Genomic DNA, 23,647 nt, shown 5'->3' on the forward strand with positions numbered 1-23,647 from the left:
GACATTTTTTTTCCTTTATATATCACTTGAAAGCTTCATTTCTCTTTATGGCTCTCTGTGGTCCCCCCTCATCATTTGTTATGCTCTCCCCTTTTATCTGATTTTCACCCTTGGCCCCTACCTTAATAAATTACAGTGCCAAGGGGGCTATATGGTCCCCACTTGAGAATCACTACCAAATCGTTAGAAATTCCTCAGAGAAATGCTCATGAGAGAGAGATGCCATGTATGTTAAAGTAGTAGTACACTTTTGCTTGTTAAGGACCCAGGTTCCTCTGCAATTAAGATTCCAGGGACACAGAAGAGAGAAAATAGAATAATGTCACCGTACAGACTATATAAAGAAATTATTGAAATGAAGAAACTCTGTTATGCAAGTTTTTAACTTGAAAAGTCTTAGTTATAGTCAATTTACTACTGGGTATGTGTATAAATTTGAATAAAATTTTCAAATTGATACTGAGTGAAAATGTCAGAAATTCTTCTATTTTCATTTGTAAAACTCTTTTTCGTTGCCAATTAATTGAATTGGAATTTTGTTACTACAAAAAATTCCCACAGGCTCTCCAGTTTAGAATTATCATGGTTTGACTTTTTCTTTCTTTCTAATCATACACAGCCCAGGCTGTATTGACAATTGTCAATATCAGTCATCGCCCCTCATTAAGGGGGCAGAACAGTGCCAGTACCTGGTTGAACTATTATAGTACCATCCAGTTTCATTTTTTTTTTTTTTTTGTGGACACAAAATTATGAAACTGAAGATGAAAAAGATGTAACTAAAATCTCAATTAATGCCTCGTATTATGAAATGGAACGTACCGTGGCGATGTCTTTATATGTACCTATTTTAAGCTCCCCAAGCTTTTGGTTCATATAACGAGGATGAGGCAGATCCTGATACTAAAACAAAGACAAAAATGAACATAAGTCATAATAATAAGACACAATGAATAAAATTAATTAAAACAAGGAATAAAACAAAATCGTGATACAAATGATTATTTTAATTTTTCCAATGTAAATTATACTATCATGTTCAAACTGATAATAACTTTATTAGAATGTGCTCTTAATAAAAAATATATTTTGAAAATCTAAAAATCAATCTGAACAGATAAGACAAATACTCAGCTACATAGCACAAGCTGAAACTTACATAAAGAAACAGGAACTTGAGAATTCGTTTGTGTGTGATGATGTATAGAACATTTCCACTGATGGGATCTATCACAGGCAGTCGATGAACTTTATTCAATATTAAGGTCTTGATTGCATCGAAGAGGCTGTAATATTATTTATTATATTAGCTGAGCATTCAAGATCTGGTTGTAATATGAATTTTGATGAAATACAGTGAAACCCCTTGATATAATCATACTTGATATAATGATAAATCCCTCGACTACAATATTTTTTCTTGTTTCAAAATGTTAAACTGCTGTCTCTTGATATCACAATTATTTCTCTACAATGATTTTTTTTTGTCTGCAGAGTATCGTTATATCAAGGTTTCACTGTACTACTATTTTTTAGAAAAAAATAATCAAACACGAGAGAGTTCTGAGAAATCTATTTCATCAACCAATTATTTCACTAATGAATTGAGAATTAGTGATATTGTTGCTTATTTGAGATAAAATTTTTAAAATCACATAAAGATGGCATATGAGTTTTTGTTCTAATTGTTTTCTTTTAATTTTTTCTTGCACAGGTTTGCTCTTGTACTGTATCCCTCTTTTTTATTTTTTTTATTTATTTTCTTGGATCTATAAAACATCGGAATTGGAGTGTCATTTATCTTCCACAAAATAGATAAACACTAAACTGTTGTTGAAGAATAAAAAATAAAATTTTTCTGCTTTTGCAGAGAGAGAGAGAGAGAGAGGGAGAAGGGAGTGCATATCTATACAACTATTTATGCAGTTAAACTATGATTTGCAATGAATGAATCATAACAATATTGCCAATTCACCAAACCACATTGCCAAAAAAAAAAGAAATTATGTCTTGGTTCATCAAAAGACAAATACATCTTCAACTTTTCAAAGAATCACAAAGAAATGTCATTCATTTATTACCTTGCATCTGGACCTATGCTGACTAATGGCTTGCTTTTTTCTTTTAGAACATCTAGTAAAATAAAATAAAAAAATTACAAATAGTGATGGTGAAGGATCTGATTTTCTACAATAAGAAAATGCTCTGTGAGTTGAAAAAATATTAATCTCACCAATCATCATAATCTGAATACTTTATACCGGTGGTTCTCAACCGGGGCCATATGGCCCTAGGATATTCCAGGGAGGCCACGGATGAAAATCTTGCAAAAGGGGAAACATGGCTACTGATACGGGGGGCCACGAAGAAATTTGTGACATTAACTTTTTCATAATTTTTTCCCATTCAAGTAACATTAACATGAGGAAGGAAATAAGAAAAAGTGGTTCATGTAATCTCAGTGGTTTTGCGACTTGGGGGTGACAGACAGTAGGCCCTGACACAAACTATAGAAGAGGTTTAAGCAAAATGGAGTAACTGTAAAGACAGAAAATTGTGTGTTCAGACTTTTCATTCAAAGAGGGCTGCCATAAAGAAAACAGACAAAGATTTATTGACCATTCATTGACATTTTTTTGAGTGCTGGTAGTAAATGCAATCCAAGAAGTAGATGGGTGAGAAATGAAAGCTTGTAAAAAACCCATCGTTTTCATGCAATTACAAACGGATAGCCATCTAGTTTAGCACAAAGCTATCTTCAGCCAGCACTGAGTGGTCTGATGGGGAATATATATATATAAAAATCGAATATAGAATGATTGCTCTGGGGTATTTTTTATGAATTTTGAAAGGGGGTGCCAATCCATTGCCTCTGCTGAAAAGAAATAAAGACGAATTCATTTATAACAAACTCCAAGAGACCAAATACCCGCAAAACAGGAAAAATACCCGCGAAATTTAATGTTTTAAAACCAAATTGCTGTGATAATGTATTGGGACGGGGCGGCTTAAGCGAGGGTGCAAGGGGTGCGGCGCACCCGGGCGGCAGGTTGTAGGGGGGGGGGGCATCATAGACTTTACTTAAGACAACAAAATTTAACACAGTAAGAATTCACGACATCAAGCTTTTGAGTCATACTATACCTCGACAACGGAAACGTTGAGAAAATAGACAAGGTCTCTGACCGTAATACCAGAAACAAGAATGTAAGCTATCTGGACGGCGCGAGACAAAATCTGTACCCGTGTGGGACTTATTTTCGGGCCTCCTACCCATTGCTCCCTCCATAGCCCCTACCTCCTGCGTCAGGGAATCTTTCGTGGGGCCCATGCCTGATTTTCCACGGGGCCCCTTCTACAGTTAATTTATAGAGTGAAAAAGTTATAAGGATTTAGTCCCAGGCCTCAAACTGGAGCCCTGTCAGCCCTAATCTTAGAAGGTCATGCCCCTCCCTTACAATTAATCCAAACAATTCCTAACAAAACATTTTTTTCGGCCCTCCATTTCAAATTTTGCGCCCCTCCAGAGCCGACAGTTTAGTTTTTTTTGGCTGATGGAATTTTTTTTACCATTCACCCCAAATTTAGCATCCTCCTGAGCGGTGCCCAGTGTGGCCCCAATGGGTCGCATGGCCAAGCGTACCCCTGTACTCTATTACAAGGGCCATGTGTGCATTTTGGTTCCCTCACCCATGGCCCCCACAAGAGCCCGGGATAATTCTCATAAGTTTTTGGCTTTTTCAGGCTATAAATTAACTATAGAAGGGGCAGTGAGAAATCTGACTGGGAAAGGGCCTGCAAAAAATCCCAGCCTAGGGGCCCATACCCTCACTCAGAATTTGATCCACAATAGTCAAATGAAGGCAAAGGAAAAATTTGGTTTTTCACTTGTCCGGCCCCTGGAATACCAGAAACACCTATGAAAAAATTTTCTTAATAAAAATTACCCAGTTAAATATCAACTTCACAGGATAAGTGATGATGGCTCACAAAAATAAGTGCTCTTTCAAGGATTAAGTTATCTGGCATTTATTAAGAATGGTAAAATTATTCTAGAACAAAAAACAAAGACAAAAAATTTTCTACTTCAAAAGCGGGACGCATGGTCACGCACATTTTGCATGGTAAACAATGATGTGCGGCTTTCTTCTGAAAAAAAAAAAAATCAGGTTTATCTCCAGGTGCCCTTCACCGAAGCCCTATCAGTCTCCTGGCAGGGTCGCCAGTAGGGGCGGCACATGAGGCTTCGCACCCGGGCGGCAGGTAAGCTCGAGCATGTAAGTATTGGGATTTCCTCTAAGATTGACACCACATCTTTAAAGTTCTTTTAATCGATACTGTAATGCTTACTTTTAACTGCCCTACTACTGACCTGCAGCATCCTAAATAATTTCAATGCAATTTTCCTATCCTACAAGAACAATGTTGTCTGGACATTAGAAAAAAAAATCTAAAAAGGCGTATGACTACATTTAAAGCAATTTAAATCCTTTAATTAGAGACTCACTGCATCTGCTGATTTCTAAAAAAAGTGCAATAAATTCTCACGTATGTCTTGAAATGTCCATAACCCGCTCAATGCATCTCTTTGTATCTGTCAACCTAAAATTTATAGTTTTTAGTGTTGATAATACGCATGCAAAACCAATTCAGCGACGCGTTTTCACAATCTGCAAAAACTGCTTAGATTTGATAGTTGGAAATGATGTCTATTCCAAAGATTTGGAGAGTTCGAATCAAAATGAAAATGTCAAATAATTGAAATTGTGCTTCATATAAATGAAATATTTTAATATTGAAAGCTATATATATAGGAATTAATCGTGTCTGTAGTCAAACGTCTCATAAATGTGAAATTTTGTCATAAAACTGAGAGTGAGGCCAGAATCCCCTTGCACACAAGTGGAATTTTGAGGCATTTAAGCACAACCGAGCCCGTCTTGGCCATTTTCCTTTTTCTCCCCACCAATTTATAAAAGTAAAAAGGACATAATTATTATAAAAAGGACTGTTTTCAGATCAAATTGCCGAAATTGAATTACTTTACTGCAAAAATGCGTGATTTTTTTGGGGGGAAATACAGTGAAACCCAAAGCGTATTAAAGACCCTTTATTAATACGCTTTGGTCAAACCCCATTAAACCGGAACTCCAAGAGACCTGAAAAATCACTTCGTAATAACGAAATTTCGTTACAAAAGAATTCCAGATTTTTATATTGTTCCTATGTAAACCTATCCGAGGGATTTTCGTCAAAAGGATATTTTTCCTGCTTTATAATGGTATTTGTTAAAATGAAAGTTGACTGTATTTTGTCTCAAACTATTTTTTTGCATGTATTTGGAGGCTGCATGGGTAACAGGGCATATGACACTTTATTGGTGAGCCATTAATCTTAGAGCCATATAACATATAACATAGCCATAACACACATAAAACATACAAATCAAACTGAGAAAAACACAAAACAATAAACTTCACAAAAAGTAACATTACGATGATACAGACACTTTGTGACCCCAAGGGATTTATTCTATTTTTACTGTATTCTATTATGTTTATTTTGCTTTTCCATTATTTTCATAAATTAAAAATTACAATTAATCAAATTAAATTCAAACATATTTATACTTCAGACAATTTTTGAATAATTATCTTCTAATGGGAAAACGGGGGGGGGGGAGAGAGGGGGGGAGTAGAAAATTATTCATGTTCGCAAGGGGGCCACAGGAATGAGAAATGGTTGAAAGGGGGCCATGGACAAAAAAAGGTTGAGACGCACTGCTTTATACAATGAAACTTTGGTTTACAAGCGTAATTTGTTCTATAAATGTGGTAGCCATCCAATAAACTTATATATCAAATCAAACTTCCCATAGGAAATAATGGAACAAAATGATCCATTCACAACCATTCCCCTTAAGCCAGTCACGATAATTTCCAAAGGAATAGTGCAGGTTGATTTATTTTAAATTTTTGTATTTTTATTTGTGTTTTAGTGAAGGCTCGGGTAGTTCTCTGAATGAATAGAAGAACGGGGAGGAGGGGGGGGGGTGCTTCAGTTTAGAATTCGTACTTTCATTAGCACACAAGAGGGTGAGGCAGTTTTTCATGGACTTATACTATGAATGCCAAACCTGTAGTCAGTGAAAAATCTCAACGAATGGTCAAAATCAAACAAGGGTCCCTTAAACTATTGAAGGGTGTCCTTAATACACATATGCGTACAATATATTTTTCAATTTGGTCTTTCATTCAAATAATAGAAAGAAAATAAAAACCAAAACAAAAAATTCTTAAACCCGGTCCCTTAACTTAAGACAACCCTGCCTGCAGTGAGAGAAAGCAAGTTGTCAGCTTTTCAGTTGTAATCATGTGACACTCGATAGAAAGGATAAAAACAGTTATAATGTTGATCTTGGTTATACATATACTACCAGTGTTCACCAACATGCATCAAAATTCAATTTTACTCCGTTGAGGAGTGAAAGTACTCCTTCAAATTTTAGACAGTTTTCTTTTCTGTTTTTCACAAAAACATACCCATTTTTATAAAAATTACCCTTTAAAATTTTGGAGAGGAGTGAAAAAAAATACTCTTCAAAATTATTTTTCCAGATAACACAGCATACTACTAATATTACGAGTAATATCTTGTTTATCAAGTCAGAATTTGTTTAAAAAATTTCTCATCTTATGAAGCATTCATAGTTCTAAGTTCTACTGTTACTGCATTTTTATTTTATTTTTTAAAACCAATCAAGCAATGAAATAGTGCACTCACTTCTCCATGTTTCTATCCTATGCTCCTCCAACTCTTCCATTTGGACCTACAACACAAATAAAAAATATTTTAGTTATGCTATGATGCTTGAAAAAATGATACGCATTGTTTAATAGACACCGCTGCTCTATAAAGATTTCAGATAAGATTTGAGTGATTACAATGACCTAATTCTTGTTATAATCAATGATAAATGGCTCTACCAGTAAGTATTGAAATGGAGTTGAAAACTATATTAATGAAATGAATAAAATTTGTTTTAGGCCGGTATTACACTGTAAAATTTTGATAAAAGTTCTTTTATCAAACTCGAAAAATACAACCAATAAGCACATTCAAGCAAATGCAACCAGTGATCTTATTGGTGGAATTTTCAAATTTTATAAAACATATTTTATCAAACTTTCATAGTGTAATCCCGGCCTTAGAACATTTTTTAGTTTCATGGGTACTTTCTTTTGTACCGAAACGTGCATATAAATTGAAATTTATCAAAATGTAACAAATGGATGAATTGGTTGAAATACATCTGAGATGGATGAGCATTTGACTGTAAATACAGGAGCATGTCAGGTTCATGGGTTTAAATCGCTGTCTACCTAAATACAGTAACTTTTTTTTTCAAACCCTCTCATTTCAGCACTCCAGAGCTCAGCTAACTCTGTACAGAGTTTTGCCTGATAGTATGCCCAGTGGGCAGAGTCAGCTTTTTTTTAAAGTTAAAAAGATAACAGGAGAGACTTTCCCCCAGTTATGTAGAAACATGCGTGCAGAATAAATGACAGAAAAGAAATATAGAAAGGTATTTATCTTCCTTGTTGTTTTATTATTATTATTATTCTCGATTTCAGGGAAAAGCATTTATCACTACACAAGATTGGAAAAAAAAATTCTTCTTGAAAATAGGTGGCAATTTCTCGAAGGGTTGGTGATTTCCACTATGGTAGTTATAATGCGGATCAAGGAAGTTTAAAAAAAAAAAAGGTAGAAGGGTAAATAACATAAAATTGCACTATGAACTCAATCAGCTAATATACCTGTAGATCTTACCAGGGGTGACTTATAGTATGTCCTCAATATATGAATGAAGTCTGTAATAGTCAGCATCCCTGCAGGCAAAAAAAAATTGAGAAAATACATATAATTTAGTTTGCACATTTATTTGAAGCTTGCAACTCAAATACAAGAATATGAAAAGTTTTGTTGCTAAAACCAGACAGCTTCAATTCCACATAAATGTCTTGATTTTGTTACACACGACTCAGGGGGAACATTGCCAGTGCCGTATGTTGTGCTTGGCTAAAATGATTAAAAAAGTGCATCACATGAAAAGAGTCCTAAACTCACATTGAGAACTACTATTGCTACTACTACTAAACCACACATGTACTTTGTCCATATTTCTCTGCGGAATTTCTAACGAATTGGTACATGTTTGGATGTGCGTGTCTGTGTTGTGAACATAGCGTGAAGATTGTTTGTGTGTAATGCTTGTTATAGTGCTGCCATCTGCCATGTATTTTCCAACTATGAGTGAAGTTTGAAGATTTTATCGTTGTAGGCCTCTTGCTCTCTGTAGCGAGACTTTTTAATGGGGGGATTGGCTTGCATTTGCACCTCGAAGTTGGAAAAACCACAGAAAACCAACTTCAGCAGACCACCACTGTGGCGATGTTGGGGTTCGAACCCAGAACCTCGCAATGACAGTCTGTCACTATGACCACTCAACCACCACAGCAGCCTACTGCTACCACTACATAACCTTACATGCACGTTTGTATAATCATTCCTCTGGGGAATTTCTAACAAATTGGTACATGCCGAAATACACATGTTGTGTATGTGTGACCCTAACATATTTATGTCACCAAAGATTGTTGAAGGTCTGCCTGCGCGCTCTGTCCACAGAAAGACTTTTTCAAACAAATCAAAAACTGCTGATGTTTGCTTATGATTTGATTATGAGCTTATGCTTTGTAGAAAATTTCTTAATCGTGTCTGATTATAAACAATGGAGACAAAAACTTAATGCATGATTTGATGATCTAAACCACCCTTTCCAAAAGTAGGCAATGCCCTTTTCAAATCTGAGCCAAAATTAACAGTTAAAAAAATATCAATTGATTTCTGTTTATTGTATGTCAAAACGGCTAAAAAATTTGAAGAAATGAATTAATTTGGGTCAATATTTCTACTAGGCCCATCTGAGAGTTAGGTACCCTTACGTGTATACCTCAAGTTGGAAAAAAAAATCATTAAAACTATTGAAATAAAGGTACACATATGTGTACCTCTGGCGCGAAAAGGTTACTGCTCCTGGAGGAGATAAAATGATCCGGTTGTAGTAGAAGCTCTGATTATAGCATAGGCAGGGCCACAACTATATATTTTGTCACCTGGGGCAAATCGGCATTTTGGCACCCCTTTGCCATGTAGAAGCAGTAGTTAAAGGGTGAATTCAGCACCCAGGGCACCAGACCTACCTGCTCCCCCTTAGTTGCAGCCCTGAGCATAGGATCCAAGGGTTGATGCAAGTTGTGGGGGGTGTGATGAGTACAAAAGAAAAATTCTTAAAAGAATGGATAGAACAAAAAAGAAATGGGAACCTCTCATCTAAATGATCTCCTAATCTTTCCTAATATAATCTAATCTCTCATATATTTCAAGTTTTGCCACTCTTACAAACTTTCAATGCAAAACTAAAACCTGAATTACAAAATATAATTGTGTGCTCTGAACCATAAATCATGCGTGTATAAAATGATAAAGGAAGAAAAACAAATCATTTCTATATAATTACTTCACCTCAATGCATAAAGCACTGTTTGACAGCCATGGTGAAACTAAAAAAGTTTTCTTACCAACAAAATTATGGCTCACACTATCCCACAGCGGTGCTGCTCTGACTCCTAAGAAAAACAGAGAAAATAAAATCAGATATCCAAGTAAGTTAGTGATCATGCGCATACAATACTTGTTTCGTGAATCAGGGCCGCAACTGTGGGGGGGGGGGGGGCAACTGCCCCAGGCAGAAAAATTTAAGCGACAGCAGTTTTAGGTGGGAACAAAGAACACCTTTACAAAACTATTGAATTTTAAAGTTGTGGAAGTGACAAAATAATATTTGCCCTGGGTGGCAAAAATCCTAGTTACGGCCCTGTCATGAAAACCAAAAAAGGAGGTATGTTTCAGATTCAGAATATTCCCATGTTTCAGAAACACTCATATTACACAAAGGTGAAAGGAGAAGGGAACAGCACTCCCTCAAAAATGATTGAAAATTTTAAAAACATCTTTAAAATTTTCAAAATATTCTTTTTTTTATACTGTTTGAATCAAATACTTTGAATTTAACATTTCTTTCTGAAGGTCAGTAAATCAAAATTTCTCTGGAATAGATTCCCCCATACCTAGGGTGGAAAGATGAGGTACTTGAAAAACCAGGGGGGGGGGGACAAATCTTGGAATTAGTTATTAAAAACAAGGACAAAACACAGAATCCATTAATGAAAACCGAGACAGAACCAGGACATTTTCAGAACCCTGCAATTGGTAGGCATTACAGTGTTATTTTAAGAAGACATGAACGAATACGGCACATACATGTGTATTTGCTTTATTCGTTGGTGTCTCCTTAATATTCTTGGGTGAAGTTGATCAACTCTTCCATTACAGTGTTACATCACAAATTTACAATACAATACGAATATATTATCACAGTACTTCTACACAGAGGTGTCAAAACCATTACAACATAGGAATGGTTGTCAGACATCCTGTACAAACAGGATTAGAGGTTTACACAATGAAGGAGATCCTCTTGGCAGGTCTCGTGCATTATAATTGGGAGCTGGGGTTATTTTTTGCATTCACAAAAACAATACTCAATGCCTGATTCTTTCATGAATAGGTACTTTCCATTAAAAAGCACTCACCCCACAAAAAAATCTGCAAAAAATTGTTTAGAAAACACAATTGCCTTTCTTGTTGGTATAATGGTGTCATCTGTCTCAAACATCTGTAAGTGGTGCTGCCAAGCAGCATTTGTGCGTCCTTATTTAAAAGTTTTAGAATTTGGTAATCCTATATGGAAACATTTTTGTTCACATATCGCCATCCAGTGAGCTGTACATATTGTCTGGTTTAGTAGTAGTAGTAGTGAGCTGTATATACATTAGAAGTTGACGCAGCTCTTAAAATTTTTCTGTCTTTTTCATAGCACTGTATATATAGTAATCCACAGCATAAGCACTGCCATTACACAACACCGCTCTGAAGCAAAAATCATGCTTACGCAGTTTGAAATTTACTATTGAAATAGCTGTATTTCATAAAATCTTTGATTGCCCAATGAAAAACTGGAACAAACAAGTGTCCCGAAATCTCTTTTCAGAACAGTGAATTTAATAGCGAAAAACCTTGACGGCGGCCACCCTACCTGTTCCCTCCCTTCCTCCAATCTACAAGTGTCCTCTTTCCCAAAGTTTGGTCCAGCATACAGTCCTGATATTGAACATGCTCGTAACATAAGAGTTCAATTTTATATGCTACCAGCAAACCATGAAATCCAGAATTCTAGTACAGCAGGGCTTGTCAAATACCAAGCACCAGGTCAGGTCATCATTACGACCAAAAACAGACATTGGTGACTGAAATTTTCAATGTGTAATGACTAAATTAAAGTCCTGAGAGCAACACAAATTTCTGGAATTAGTGTAAGTATTTTTGCCAACATGGAAATAGGTCATGTCACCAACATAGGAATGTCACCAACAGGGGCGTAGCCAGAAATTTCATTCGAAGGGGGGGGGGGACCAAAGTGATACAATACCAAAACAATAGATTTGGCCATCTTCCCCCCCCCTTTTTTTGGTATTTTCCCACATTTCAGGGGGGGGGGACCAGACCCCCAAGTTGCCCCCCCCCCTACGCCCTTGATCTTCAAGTCCCAGAAACGTCTAAAAAACATTTCTTACTGTACCTCTCAAAAAAAAAAAGTTTGGCTCCTAGTAAATTTGGCTGGCACCTAATTTCTTTTTTGATTTGTCAAGCTCTATTTTAGAATATTCTTAATTTCAGACAATGTACAATTTCTAACCTTATTATACATATAATTAATGGATAATTAATAACTATTAGCACACATGTTAATATGTATATATGTTACAGACAATTTCGTTGTAAATTGACCCAGACAATTCAGAACTTTTGGCTTTGGCCATAATTGTAGCACACAACATGGGCACTTGTGCTACTGGGGTACTTGTATGCCCCTTCACAAACTTGGTGCACTCAGTTTGTGAAGTGTCTAGAGATACCTGGTCAAAGTCCGAAAAGAAGTGGCAGAATTCGTGGTGATCATCAGGTTGGCATATTTTTCTTTAATAATTGTGGCCATGTTAGCTATGGCAAACCATCATATCACAGTAATCTTTTCTTTCACAGAAAAAACTCTTTTTTTTAATAGTTTTTCCTCTCAAATATTTTCTTCTCACATCACGTAGAACCAATCCAATACAGCCACTAGATATATCCATGTGTATCACACATTGGTGATGAAAAAAATATATTTGGCATCTACAGGGTCGTCTTATTAGCACATTTAACTTTGCCAGGGATCTCCAGCCACTTTGTAAATTGGTTGGCCAAAGCCTGAATCATTTCTAAAAATCAGACTTTGGCCAAAACTCTCGACCGCACTTCAGACTTTGGCAGTAATATATATTTCATAGTATTTAAACATTATATTTTATACTTTTCCTAAAACAATCTAGCACTCAATAGAAATGCTGGATTTCATACTTTGCCAATAGCAGTGGCGTCGGAGCCAGGGGTGCTGTGGGTGCTTGAGTACCCACAGAAATGTGTGGACCTTGTCTCAGTACACCCAGAATCGATTCAAAAATCAAAATTTCCTACACTAAACTCAAGATGAGCACCCACAGGTTTGAAACACTTCCGACGCCACTGGCCAATAGCGCACCAAATAAGTATGTACATACCATTTGCGACTAGTGCAAAGAATGCCTTTTTAACCTGGAAAAAAAATGAAATTTTTAGGTTCCATGCCATCACAAAATTAATGAATAAATATGTGAAAAAAATTAACACTCAATAACTCTCATAGCCCATGAGGCAACCCCACTGGTCTCCGAAATACTAATAAAATCCCATCACATGATTTACGCCAAAGATATTGTGATTCATTTCATGAAAAATAGCAAAATATACAGGGTGTTTCAAAAAGAATCATCAGATTTAAAAAAATTATAACTATTCAGCTTTTGATCCGTTTTGATCGAATAATGTATAGGTAGAAAGAGGGAAATCTCGAGTTTCACGCAGTTGCCAGCAGGTAGTGCTAACACTCTTCCTTTGGCCACCACTTCAGGTGTTGGCTTTTCCCACAGTTAGAAACTGATTCAGATGATTTCATTTTCCAGCAGTACAGGGCACCACCACACTGGAGATTGAGAATTCAATAATTTTTGAACAATCACATTCCTAAATGATGGATCAGCGGTATGGGACCTGATGATTCAGTTAATTATCACCGACCTCCAAGATTGCCAGACCTCACAGTGTGAAATTTTTTCTTGTGCGGGTTCATAAAAGACTGTTTATGTGCCTCCCCTGCAAGCTACATTAGCTGAACTGAAGATACGCATAACAGCAGCAGCAGTGGATGCAAACATGCTCAGAAAAGTTTGGGACGAATTTTACTATCGTATAGACATATGCCATGCATCCATAGGTGGACATATTGAGCACCTTTAATTTGGTTCATAAAAAACTTTATGATTGGCCATGTAATATAAAATTAATCTTATGAGCCTATGTGTTCAATATTTTTCATAATATACGCAATTTCAAATAGGGTGATTCTTTTTGAAACACCCTGTATTTCATCGTAATGAGTAATACAAGAAAAATAAATGGGTCAGATAGTGGGAAAAATTCAATTTCTAGTAAAAATGAAAAAAGACAAAAAAATTGTCATCAACTCTTGAATGAAATTAAAAAAATTACTTTATTAAAAAAACGTGTGTGTGGGACTGTTTTCATAAATAATTTCAAAATTCATCATCTAACAGACATGAGGAAAAAATAAATCATCATTAAAATATTATTTTGATGGAAACAGGAGTAGGAAAAGCTACTTGGGAATTTGTTTGTATAAAATTTTTTGGTGTAATTGAATATTGTGGTACATCAATTTATGCATGTCTTAACTTACTGAGATATACAAGTTACAAGCAAAAAAATCTTCAAGTTGCAAATTTTTTGCTCAAACAAACTTTTGTTTGTACTAGCATGAAAGATACAAGAGCTAACTCATTCAACACAAGTATTAGTATTTCAGGAATGATGTAAAACATTATAAAAAAATCTCTATTACTTTAAATAGGAAAGTTTGCCGTGAAATTATATATTTTTTTTTCAGGGCCATTGCATGATTTTTTTGAGTGTTCGGGCCAGCCGTTTCCTGAGGCCCCTTGAAAAAGTTGCAAAATAAGTGTATATTTTTTTGTGAGGTCCTCATTTGGCTCAAAGCCCCGGTTTCCCTAGCCTAGTTACAGCCCCAACTTTTTTTTTTCACGATACAAGTACTTAAAGCAGTGGTTCTCTACCTTTTTTGACTCGCGGAGCCCTTTTTAGCATATAATTTCTATGGCGGAGCCTTGTTTGACTCGAGAAGCTCTTTTTAGTACATAATTTTTATGGCAGAACCTTGTAGGCCTCTCTTATTTACTCAAATTTACTGATTCATTTTATTTTCCCTCGAGTCGCCGCTGAGTCCCTGGGAGTTGCACACGGAGCACCGGTTGAGAAAACCGCTGACTTAAAGGAACAAATTAAACTTGTAACTCAAGGTAGCACTTGCATAAAAGTATAAAACCTTTAGAATTAAATCCCTTTTTTGCACATAAATATAGAAAACAATTGATTTACCAGGAGTTGTGTATCAAATACGACAAGTTTGGCACTGACTGGTATGAGATCATAACAACGATAACACCTGAAGAATTTTACAAATATCAGATTCTCATCTTCACCTGGAAAAATGAGAAGCATTCAATTTTCTGAATGTTTTCATGTATAGTATCATTTGAGTATCTAAAATTTATGAAAAAATATTGTTTATTTTACAAATATTAAAGAGTTACGTGTCTGCATATGAATTTAGAAAAAGGCACTGGAATATAAAAAGAAATACGAAAGATCCAACATTTACATAATGAATCTTTCATTTTCTAACAGAAATGAATATTTAGTAAACTTGCCTAAATCTTCTATATCAATTTTATCACACAGTGGATCAGCGTGTAAAGTCAACTGAAAAAAAAAAATTGTTTATATATGAAAAACTGAAAACTCAATGTACCACTTGTATAAAACTACAAAACCTACAAGAATTGGAAGAAATGGAATTCGAAAATAATTATATATGAAAATTGAAAGCTGTTTATGAAAATTGAAAAATTCAAAAAGTGAAATTAATCGAAGCCAATGTCTAGGGCTCTCATAATGCAACATAATGTACATTTTCTACACTCATGTCCATAAATTAAGGATAATGCCAGCTCCGGCAAATAAAGGTTCAGAAACAAAACAAACGTTACTTATTCATAAAGCCCATTTATTAAACAAAAGATAAAGAACAAAAACGATGGTGTATGTATGATACCATTCATAAAAACTATGATTTTTGCTCCCTGGAGCAATTGTAAAGAATATCTCCTTCACAAAAACTTACTATTACATGGTTGGTATGATGGTTAATACATTGTATGTCTCCCATGTGATGAAATACAGTCCGTACAACGCCTAGGCATGCTGAGTATCAAATTATCAATCTGATCTTGGGGAAGATCACTCCACTCAGCAAGCAATGCTCTCCGAAGTTCTGGTACACGTGTAGGAGGTGGTTGACGGGCTGCAACTCGTCGGCCAAGCATGTCCCACACATGCTCTATCGGATTCAAGTCAGGTGACAATGCTGGCCATTCCATACGGGTTATATCCTCAGATTCAAGGCACTCGTTTACGATGTTTGCTCGGTGAGGATGGGCATTGTCATCCATAAACACAAATTCTGCGCCCATCTCAACCCTAAACAAACGTACATGTTGTTCCAGAATGATGTCCCGATAAATTTGGGCTTTCATGGTTCCGGTTTGAACATGCAGATCTGTTCTGGAACCCAGTATAATTCCACCCCAAACGAGCAATGCTGCACCACCGTAACGGTGTCGTTCAATGATGTTGTCTTGGTGGTAACGGGTACCTGGCGTTCTCCATATGAAAGTCCGACGTGATCAGACTGCAAGCTAAACCTGGACTCGTCGGAAAACACACAAGCCCACTGTGACGATGACCACATTTCATGTTCTCTACTCCAGGCTAATCGCTGCCGACAGTGAGTTGCCGTGAGCGGAACACATCTGACAGGCCTGCGAGCATATAGACCAATATCTCCCAAACGTCTGTACACGGTTTGCCTTGAAACTGTGGTACCTGCAGATAGCTGACGAGACAGATCGGATGCTGTGCTCCGTCTGCTTCTTTTGGCAGTTACTGCCAAATACCAGTCTTCATTCGGTGTTGTAACTCGGGGGCGACCTGTACTGTAACGTCTACTGACATTTCCGTTATCTTGGAATCGTTGCCAAAGCCTAGAGATGACACTTTGGGCAATTCCAAGTTCCTCGGATACTTCCATCTGAGAACAGTGCCGTCTTAAGGCATGGGCCCACCCGGGCACGGCCCGGGGGCCTCAAGAGGAAAGGGGCCTCACAAAAATGAGATCTGGTTGAAATTTTAAAGAATTTGCCTGGTAAGGCCTCATAAAAATCACTTGGCCCGGGGGCCCACGATGCTCTTAAGACGGCCCTGTCTGAGAACGCCCACTTTCCAGGCGGCCGATAATTCCACCACGTAAAAAATCATCCGCATACGTCCTCTGTGTCATAGCTATTCGCTTATGGCACTGAGCGCCTTACAGAACTCTTGTGAACAATTTTACTTCTTTGCCACCATTCCTTATATACCCCCCCCCCTTACACTCTCGTCATTGTGACGTACTATCGGCATTATCTGGTGGCTTCCTGAAATTTGCATATCATTCTTGCAGATGTGTGTGATAATTCTACAGGTGAAATTTTTACTTTAGATTTCGATTTCCGTGTCTGAATTATCCTTAATTTATGGACATGAGTGTATGTATATATATATATATATATATATATATATATATATATATATATATATATTATATTATATTATATTATATTATATTATATTATATTATATTATATTATATTATATTATATATATATATATTATAAATTAAAAATAATTCTATGCAAAAAGTTCTGCTTATTATATATCAAGAGTAGTAACACTGTGACAGAAAAAATTTTTTTTTTTTCTGCGTGTAATCTACAGATGTGAATATCGCTATCTTGAGAAAAATGTCATTGCATAGTCTGCGACAACATATAACCCACATGGAAAAATTTCATTTGTGATGAATTCAATGAATTCTTGAGGAAAGAATGGAAACCATTGTTTGTCCCATTTTTGAAGAAAAAATATTTTTTATTCACATATATGCGCCAGATTTTAAAAAAAAAGTTTTCACCAATAAATTTTGAAAAAGTATTTTTTTTAATATTTATTTTTATCCCAACCTCTCAAAAAATGGGAAATAAAATATTACGCAGCAACATAAAACCCACACTAAGAAAATTCAAAGTTTTTTAAAGAACAGAGTATGCCATAAATTTGTAAACAGTTCGAAAATTCATAAAATTAAAGGAATTGGTGTATTTTCAATGGAGTTTATGAAAAAGTTATTCTCACAAAGGGGGGGGGAAGGAATTTTTTGATACATAAAATTAAATTTAGTTCACATATTTGTCCATAGAAGAAGCTGCACAAAAGCATATTAAGAGTGATTGGACTTGAACCTTTCTTCAATCTCCTCTGTGCCCAAAACATTTGTAAAGCTTCAGCGAGCAATTCATGACTGAGGTAAAACAACTTCACAAATAGTGATTTATCCACCAATGTGACCAACACAATGAAAACCTTATGTAAGTGCCAGTAACAAAAAAAATTCAGAGAGAAATTAGGTGTTAAATGTGCACCCTGCATTTTATTGGACTTAGATTTGCATATTTCCAGAGCGTTCTATATCAACAGAAACTTAATTAGTTTTTTTTTCCTGTTCCAAAAAAAAATTAATTTCCCATGAGAATGCTTTTTGGCAAACCGCATTTAAATATACCAATTCCTCCAATTTTTATGAATTTTTAAACTATTTACGAATTTATGGGACACCTCATTTCTTCAAAGTAATTCAAGTAAAGTAACTTATAAAATAATTAACCGGTAAAAGTAATAGGTAGAACTTACTCCTCTGTGGATGAGGGCTGTTTTGTGATCAAGCGATCCATCGGGTGATCGGCCCGCACTGAATCCAGCGCGTCTCCTCTCCGGATCGACGGAATGACGACGGAGCAAGGCACCTCAAATTTAAAGAGAAAAATAATAAATTATCGATAGAGAATGCACATTTTACGAACTATAATTGAAATTTATCAGGTTTTCCAAACACAATGGGTTCAATGTATATATATATAACATATTTCATAATCACATAAACTAATTACCACATATTGCAGCAGGGCCCAAGGCCAGATTTTTCACCGGACCCTGTATAATGAATTTATAGCAAAAGTCAGCAAAACACTGACCCCCCCCACTCCTGTCAGCAAAATTTCGTCAGCAGCTTAGAATATTTCATATCTTCATAACGGGGTGGTTGATGACGTAAGCAACCTTCAAACCCCCCCCCGCCTCCCCCTTGTCATCAAAAGTCAGCAAATCCGAACCCCCTCCCGATGCTGACGTAATACTTGAATGACCCCTAATTTTCTGCTGATTGGTCCGTTTCTTCTTTTTTCTTTCTCACTTCTGCGAAGAGATCATCGTCACACCCTTACATTCCAGAACCCCTCCCTCCGGCCATTTTCTATATCCCCCAATATTTTATTATGTGCGGACATATTGAATTTTTTCTTCCTAGTCGCAATTCTTGGAACTCGCATCTCTTCACCCCACTATGAACACAGCCTTTTAAAAGGACCCGTAGCACGTTTACAGATCACTTAAGTGGTGTGAAACTAGAAACCGGGTCACTGAAGTCATCAGTGTTTCTCAAAGTGTGCATCGCGGCCCCTGGGGGGTGTTGCGGCGAGCTGGAAATATTGATTTGTGTGTTTATTTATGTTTTGAGGTGATTCTTTCAGATCGAAAAATATCTGCCTAATGACTATAGAGAGTCGCAGATGAACCATAAATTGACAAAGGGTGACAAAAGTTTGAAAACTACTCTGACTAAATTGGTCAGCAACATTCCCAGATCACTTTAGTATACGTATTCACATATCACTTGAATATACATATACACAGCATATATCACCATATCCCTTGAGTAACGTGCGACACAGTTTCAGAGCTTTTAAGCGACCTGCGGTACATTTTCAGATCATTTAAGCGACCAGTGGAACATTTCGAAGTCACTAAAGTGACCTACGACGACGTTACAGATCTCTGAAGTGTCCCATGGCACATTTACAGAGCACTTAATCGGTCTCTGTGGCACGTTCAATCAATTTCCCGCGGCACAGTTCGAAATCCCTCAAGCGGCCCGTGGCACATGTCCAGATCACTTATTTAAGTGTCCCCATGATGCGTTTTCAAATTAATGTAGTGGCCCATACAATCTCCTGAAGGTTGAACACCTTTGATTTAAGCAGAGCGAGCCGCAAGTTTTTAACGAAGAAAAACTAGGGAGAAAAGGAACCAATCACAACTAACTATTAAAAAAAACTATTTTTATTAATGAAATTCTACACAGAAGATTCGGCAATAACCCAAGCCCAAAAGGTCGTTTAAGACCTACAGCACCATCAAAGAAATGCGTGACGAAGATTAACTAATGTTAGGATATCGACCGGAATATGGGAAATCTATAAAGGGCGTACTGCCACTTGGCTGCGTTGGAATAGTGCGTGTAGTGTGGAGAGCTGAGAACACTCTGCGCTCGCCGATATAAAACAATAATAACAAAAGACAGGATCGATGTAATATCCCCGACTGTAGGCTAATCGATGCACGACATCGAATATTTTATCGGAAGATCGGCAAAATGAAAAAAAAAGTATGTAGCTACACACAGGGCCACTTTATCAGAAACGAGGACCCGTGTTCAAATAATCTAGAGTGGAGGCGGAGCGTCCCTCTCGTCAGGCGAATATACTTTCCTAATTCCATGCCATGGAGGCTCTGGTCAACACCTAAAGGAGAAGGTGCTCTAGAAGGTGTTGCTTTGGTTCGATTTCCTTTGACAGCGTAGTGGGGATAGTACTTTAAATGGTATCGATAAGTCTGGAATTACAAGATTCATTGAAAGACTGGTTATTTGTGGCAATGATATACGCTCCAAGGTTGAAACATTCTATCTGCTTCCATAGCTTAGATGGTAGAGCACTCGGCCGGCAAGCGAGAGACCGGGGTTCGAATCCCCGTGGGGACAATGATGAATTTTCTTCCTTGTAATCTTCATCTCCACAAATAACCAGTCTTTCAATGAATCTTGTATTAACAAGTGGAGAGGACATTTCTATATACAGTCTGAAATTAGTTTTCCGTAGCTTTTAAAACTTAACTAATAATATAACACGGAACAAACATAACTCTGACAATATAAATACGTTAGAACCACGCACATATACACACACAATACGTTCCGACATGTACCAAGTCGTTGGAAATTTTCCGGAGGAATGCTTACGAGGTGCTTGTACGGTTTAGCTATACATACTCACCCCATAGACGGCGGGCCAAACGCAGCCCTCGTGGTTATCTGATGTGACGCGCGACGAATTACCATACCCATCAAGTGGCCCACGAAACATTATCAAACCATTTAAGTGGCTCGCGGCACACATCACTTAAGCGACCCACAAGCACATCTCATAATCCCTTCAGTGACCCACGGCACATCTCCAGTTCACTCAAGTGGCTCGCGGTATATTTTCAGATTATTTTAGTGTTGGAAACACATTTCCGAATGACCTGCGACACGCTTTTAGATCACTTGAGTGGCTCGCAGCTCATTTACACTTAATTTTTATAGATTAATTTAGTGGCTCTTATTTCCAGAACGTCAAGAGCGAATGCGAGCCGATCTACCATTTAAAAAGTCTCGCCACAGACCTACAACAATAAAATCTTCAATCAAATAAAATCTTCAAAGGCCTACACTTCAGTCATGGTTAAAAAAGTTGATTTGATGGTAGATAGCAGCGCTACACATAACAAGCATTACACAGAAACACTTTACGTTTAGGTTCACAACACGGACACACACATTCCAACATGTACCAATTCGTTACAAGTTCCGCAGAGGAATATGGACGAGGTGCATGCCTGGTTTAGCAGTAGCACATTTACAAATCATTTAAGTCACTCAAAGCGCATTTCCGGATCATTGACCACTGCATTCCTGAATCTGAAACGGCATATTTCCAGATCATTCAAGCAACCTGTGGCAGACTTTCAGATCACCTGTATGACTCACGGCACATTTCCAGATAACTTAAGGGGCCGAGCCCGCGGCATACTTTCAGATCACCTGAAAAGCTCGCGCTAAATTTCCAGGTAATTCAAGTGGCCCTCAACACGTTTCAAAACCAATGTGCCAATGTAGTCGCCCGCATTCTTGAGCATCCTTAGGTTAATTAGTAGTGAATGAATGAATGAACTCACTCACGAACACAAACAGAAAATACAGTTCATTCCGAATTATAATGGAGTTTCTAAGTGCACTAAGTCAAGCATATATTCCTATATGCTTGACTTAGTGCATCGCGAAGTGGTAAATTTAAGAAATAAAAAAAAAAATTCTCTTCAAAATAAATCAATAAAATCTGCGATTTTAGAGAAGGTTTCGGGTAAAAAAGAACATCTCGGTAGAAACAAAATTGACACGTAAGAACAGCAATCAAAAAGAACCTCCAGAAACTCGACCGGAAACATCGGAATTAATCAACGGAAAGAAATCTCATTAAGAGTGAATGAGAAGAAAAGATGGTATTTCCGGGATCGACGACGACGACGAAGAGACCATGATGAAACCAAACCTGTCTATTACAAAAGGAAAGAGTAAAACGAACGAAGTGATATAGCAATCGTCTTGACCTCCGATAGAGAGATCAGAAAAGTTTTCTCTACCATTCGAACACATCTCTTCCCATCAGCAGAAGCAGTCCTGCATCCTATAAAGTGAGAGATCATAATTTATTCAAGAAGGTTCGATCTTTAAAAGTCAACACAATTTTCTTTTTTCTCCTTTCGCTAGTAGTTAGTTCAAAGGAACGTCGTTTTACGCTGTGTGTCAAAGGATTTTTAAGACTGGGTCTGTGAAATGAAATATAAAAACAAGAAATTATTATTTGTTTTGGTTTTATATAATAAGCTTTAATACGTTTGTTACAGTGATTTAATAATGACTCGAATGCCTGTTCCAGTTCACTTTGCGGAATCGCCTTCAAAGTACACGTCGAAGCTTGTTTTTTTTTTGCCTGTATTGAATTTTTTTACCTTCATTTCGAACTTTATCCCTTTGTTTTAGGATCATACTGAAAACATCATGTTTCATCACCTGTAACAATCGATTTCAAGAGGTTTGGTTCATTTTCAGTAGCTAAAACGATGCCTCTGCAATGTGCACCTCTCGTTGATTTTTGTTCATTGGTTAAAGTGTGTGGAACAAAATTAGAACAGGCACTTTTGTTTTGCCCAAATCTTCATTCGGGATTGTTCGAATCGTTTCTTTGTTGATGTTCAAAGACGTGTCCGGAAAATTCACCGCCAGCAATTCACCGACAACAATTCACCGCCGGAAAATTCACCGACCAACAATTCACCGCTAGGAAAATTCACCGACCAACAATTCACCGCCATGCAATTCACCGCTAGGAAAATTCACCGACCAACAATTCACCGCCATGCAATTCACCACTAGGAAAATTCACCGCTAGGAAAATTCACCGACTAGCAATTCACCGACAACAGTTCAATGCGAGGGAGTGAGCGATTGAGTGACCGAGTGAGTCAGTGATTGACTGACCGAGTGAGTGAGGGACCCAGTGAGTGACTGAGTGACCGAGTGAGTGAGTGATTGAGTGACCGAGTGAGTGAGTGATTGAGTGACCGAGTGAGTGAGTGATTGAGTGACCGAGTGAGTGAGTGATTGAGTGACCAAGTGAGTGAGTGACCCAGTGAGTGACCGAGTGAATCAGTGATTGAGTGACCGAGTGAGTGAGTGATTGAGTGACCGAGTGACCCAGTGAGTGACCGAGTGAATCAGTGATTGAGTGACCGAGTGACTGAGTGACCCAGAGAGTGACTGAGTGACCCAGTGACCCAGTGAGTGACCGAGTAAGTAAGTGATTGAGTGACCGAGTGAGTGAGTGACCCAGTGAGTGACTGAGTGACCCAGTGAGTGACTGAGTGACCGAGTAAGTAAGTGATTGAGTGACCGAGTGAGTGAGTGACCCAGTGAGTGACTGAGTGACCGAGTAAGTAAGTGATTGAGTGACCGAGTGAGTGAGTGACCCGGTGAGTGACTGAGTGACCGAGTAAGTAAGTGATTGAGTGACCGAGTGAGTAAGTGATTGATCGAGTCAGTGATTGAGCAGGTGAGTGAGTGACCGAGTGAGTAAGTGATTGATCGAGTCAGTGATTGAGCGAGCGAGTAAATTGGTTAGTGAGTGAGGGAGTGAGTGAA

General features: G+C 37.3%; 1 protein-coding gene across 4 annotated transcripts in view; it reads right to left on the bottom strand.

Annotated features, from left to right (window-relative positions):
- Positions 1–23,647, bottom strand: part of LOC149088277 (5'-AMP-activated protein kinase subunit gamma-1-like) — a 159,176-nt gene that overhangs the window by 14,660 nt on the left and 120,869 nt on the right. For all 4 annotated transcript variants that reach the window (XM_089246218.1, XM_089246231.1, XM_089246239.1 and 1 more), the window contains 10 exons: positions 18,205–18,317; positions 15,069–15,120; positions 14,737–14,840; positions 12,786–12,819; positions 9,645–9,692; positions 7,834–7,892; positions 6,784–6,829; positions 2,082–2,133; positions 1,160–1,286; positions 823–903 (listed from right to left, as the gene is read on the bottom strand). In XM_089246218.1, coding sequence (XP_089102344.1) covers positions 823–903; positions 1,160–1,286; positions 2,082–2,133; positions 6,784–6,829; positions 7,834–7,892; positions 9,645–9,692; positions 12,786–12,819; positions 14,737–14,840; positions 15,069–15,120; positions 18,205–18,317 — 716 coding nt within the window. The remainder of the gene's footprint in view (positions 1–822; positions 904–1,159; positions 1,287–2,081; positions 2,134–6,783; positions 6,830–7,833; positions 7,893–9,644; positions 9,693–12,785; positions 12,820–14,736; positions 14,841–15,068; positions 15,121–18,204; positions 18,318–23,647) is intronic.

Source organism: Pholcus phalangioides, unplaced genomic scaffold, assembly GCF_987345545.1.
Source record: "Pholcus phalangioides strain wild (caught in Gottingen) unplaced genomic scaffold, Ppha-v1.0 ptg000003l_1, whole genome shotgun sequence".
Taxonomy (NCBI): Eukaryota; Metazoa; Arthropoda; class Arachnida; order Araneae; family Pholcidae; genus Pholcus; species Pholcus phalangioides.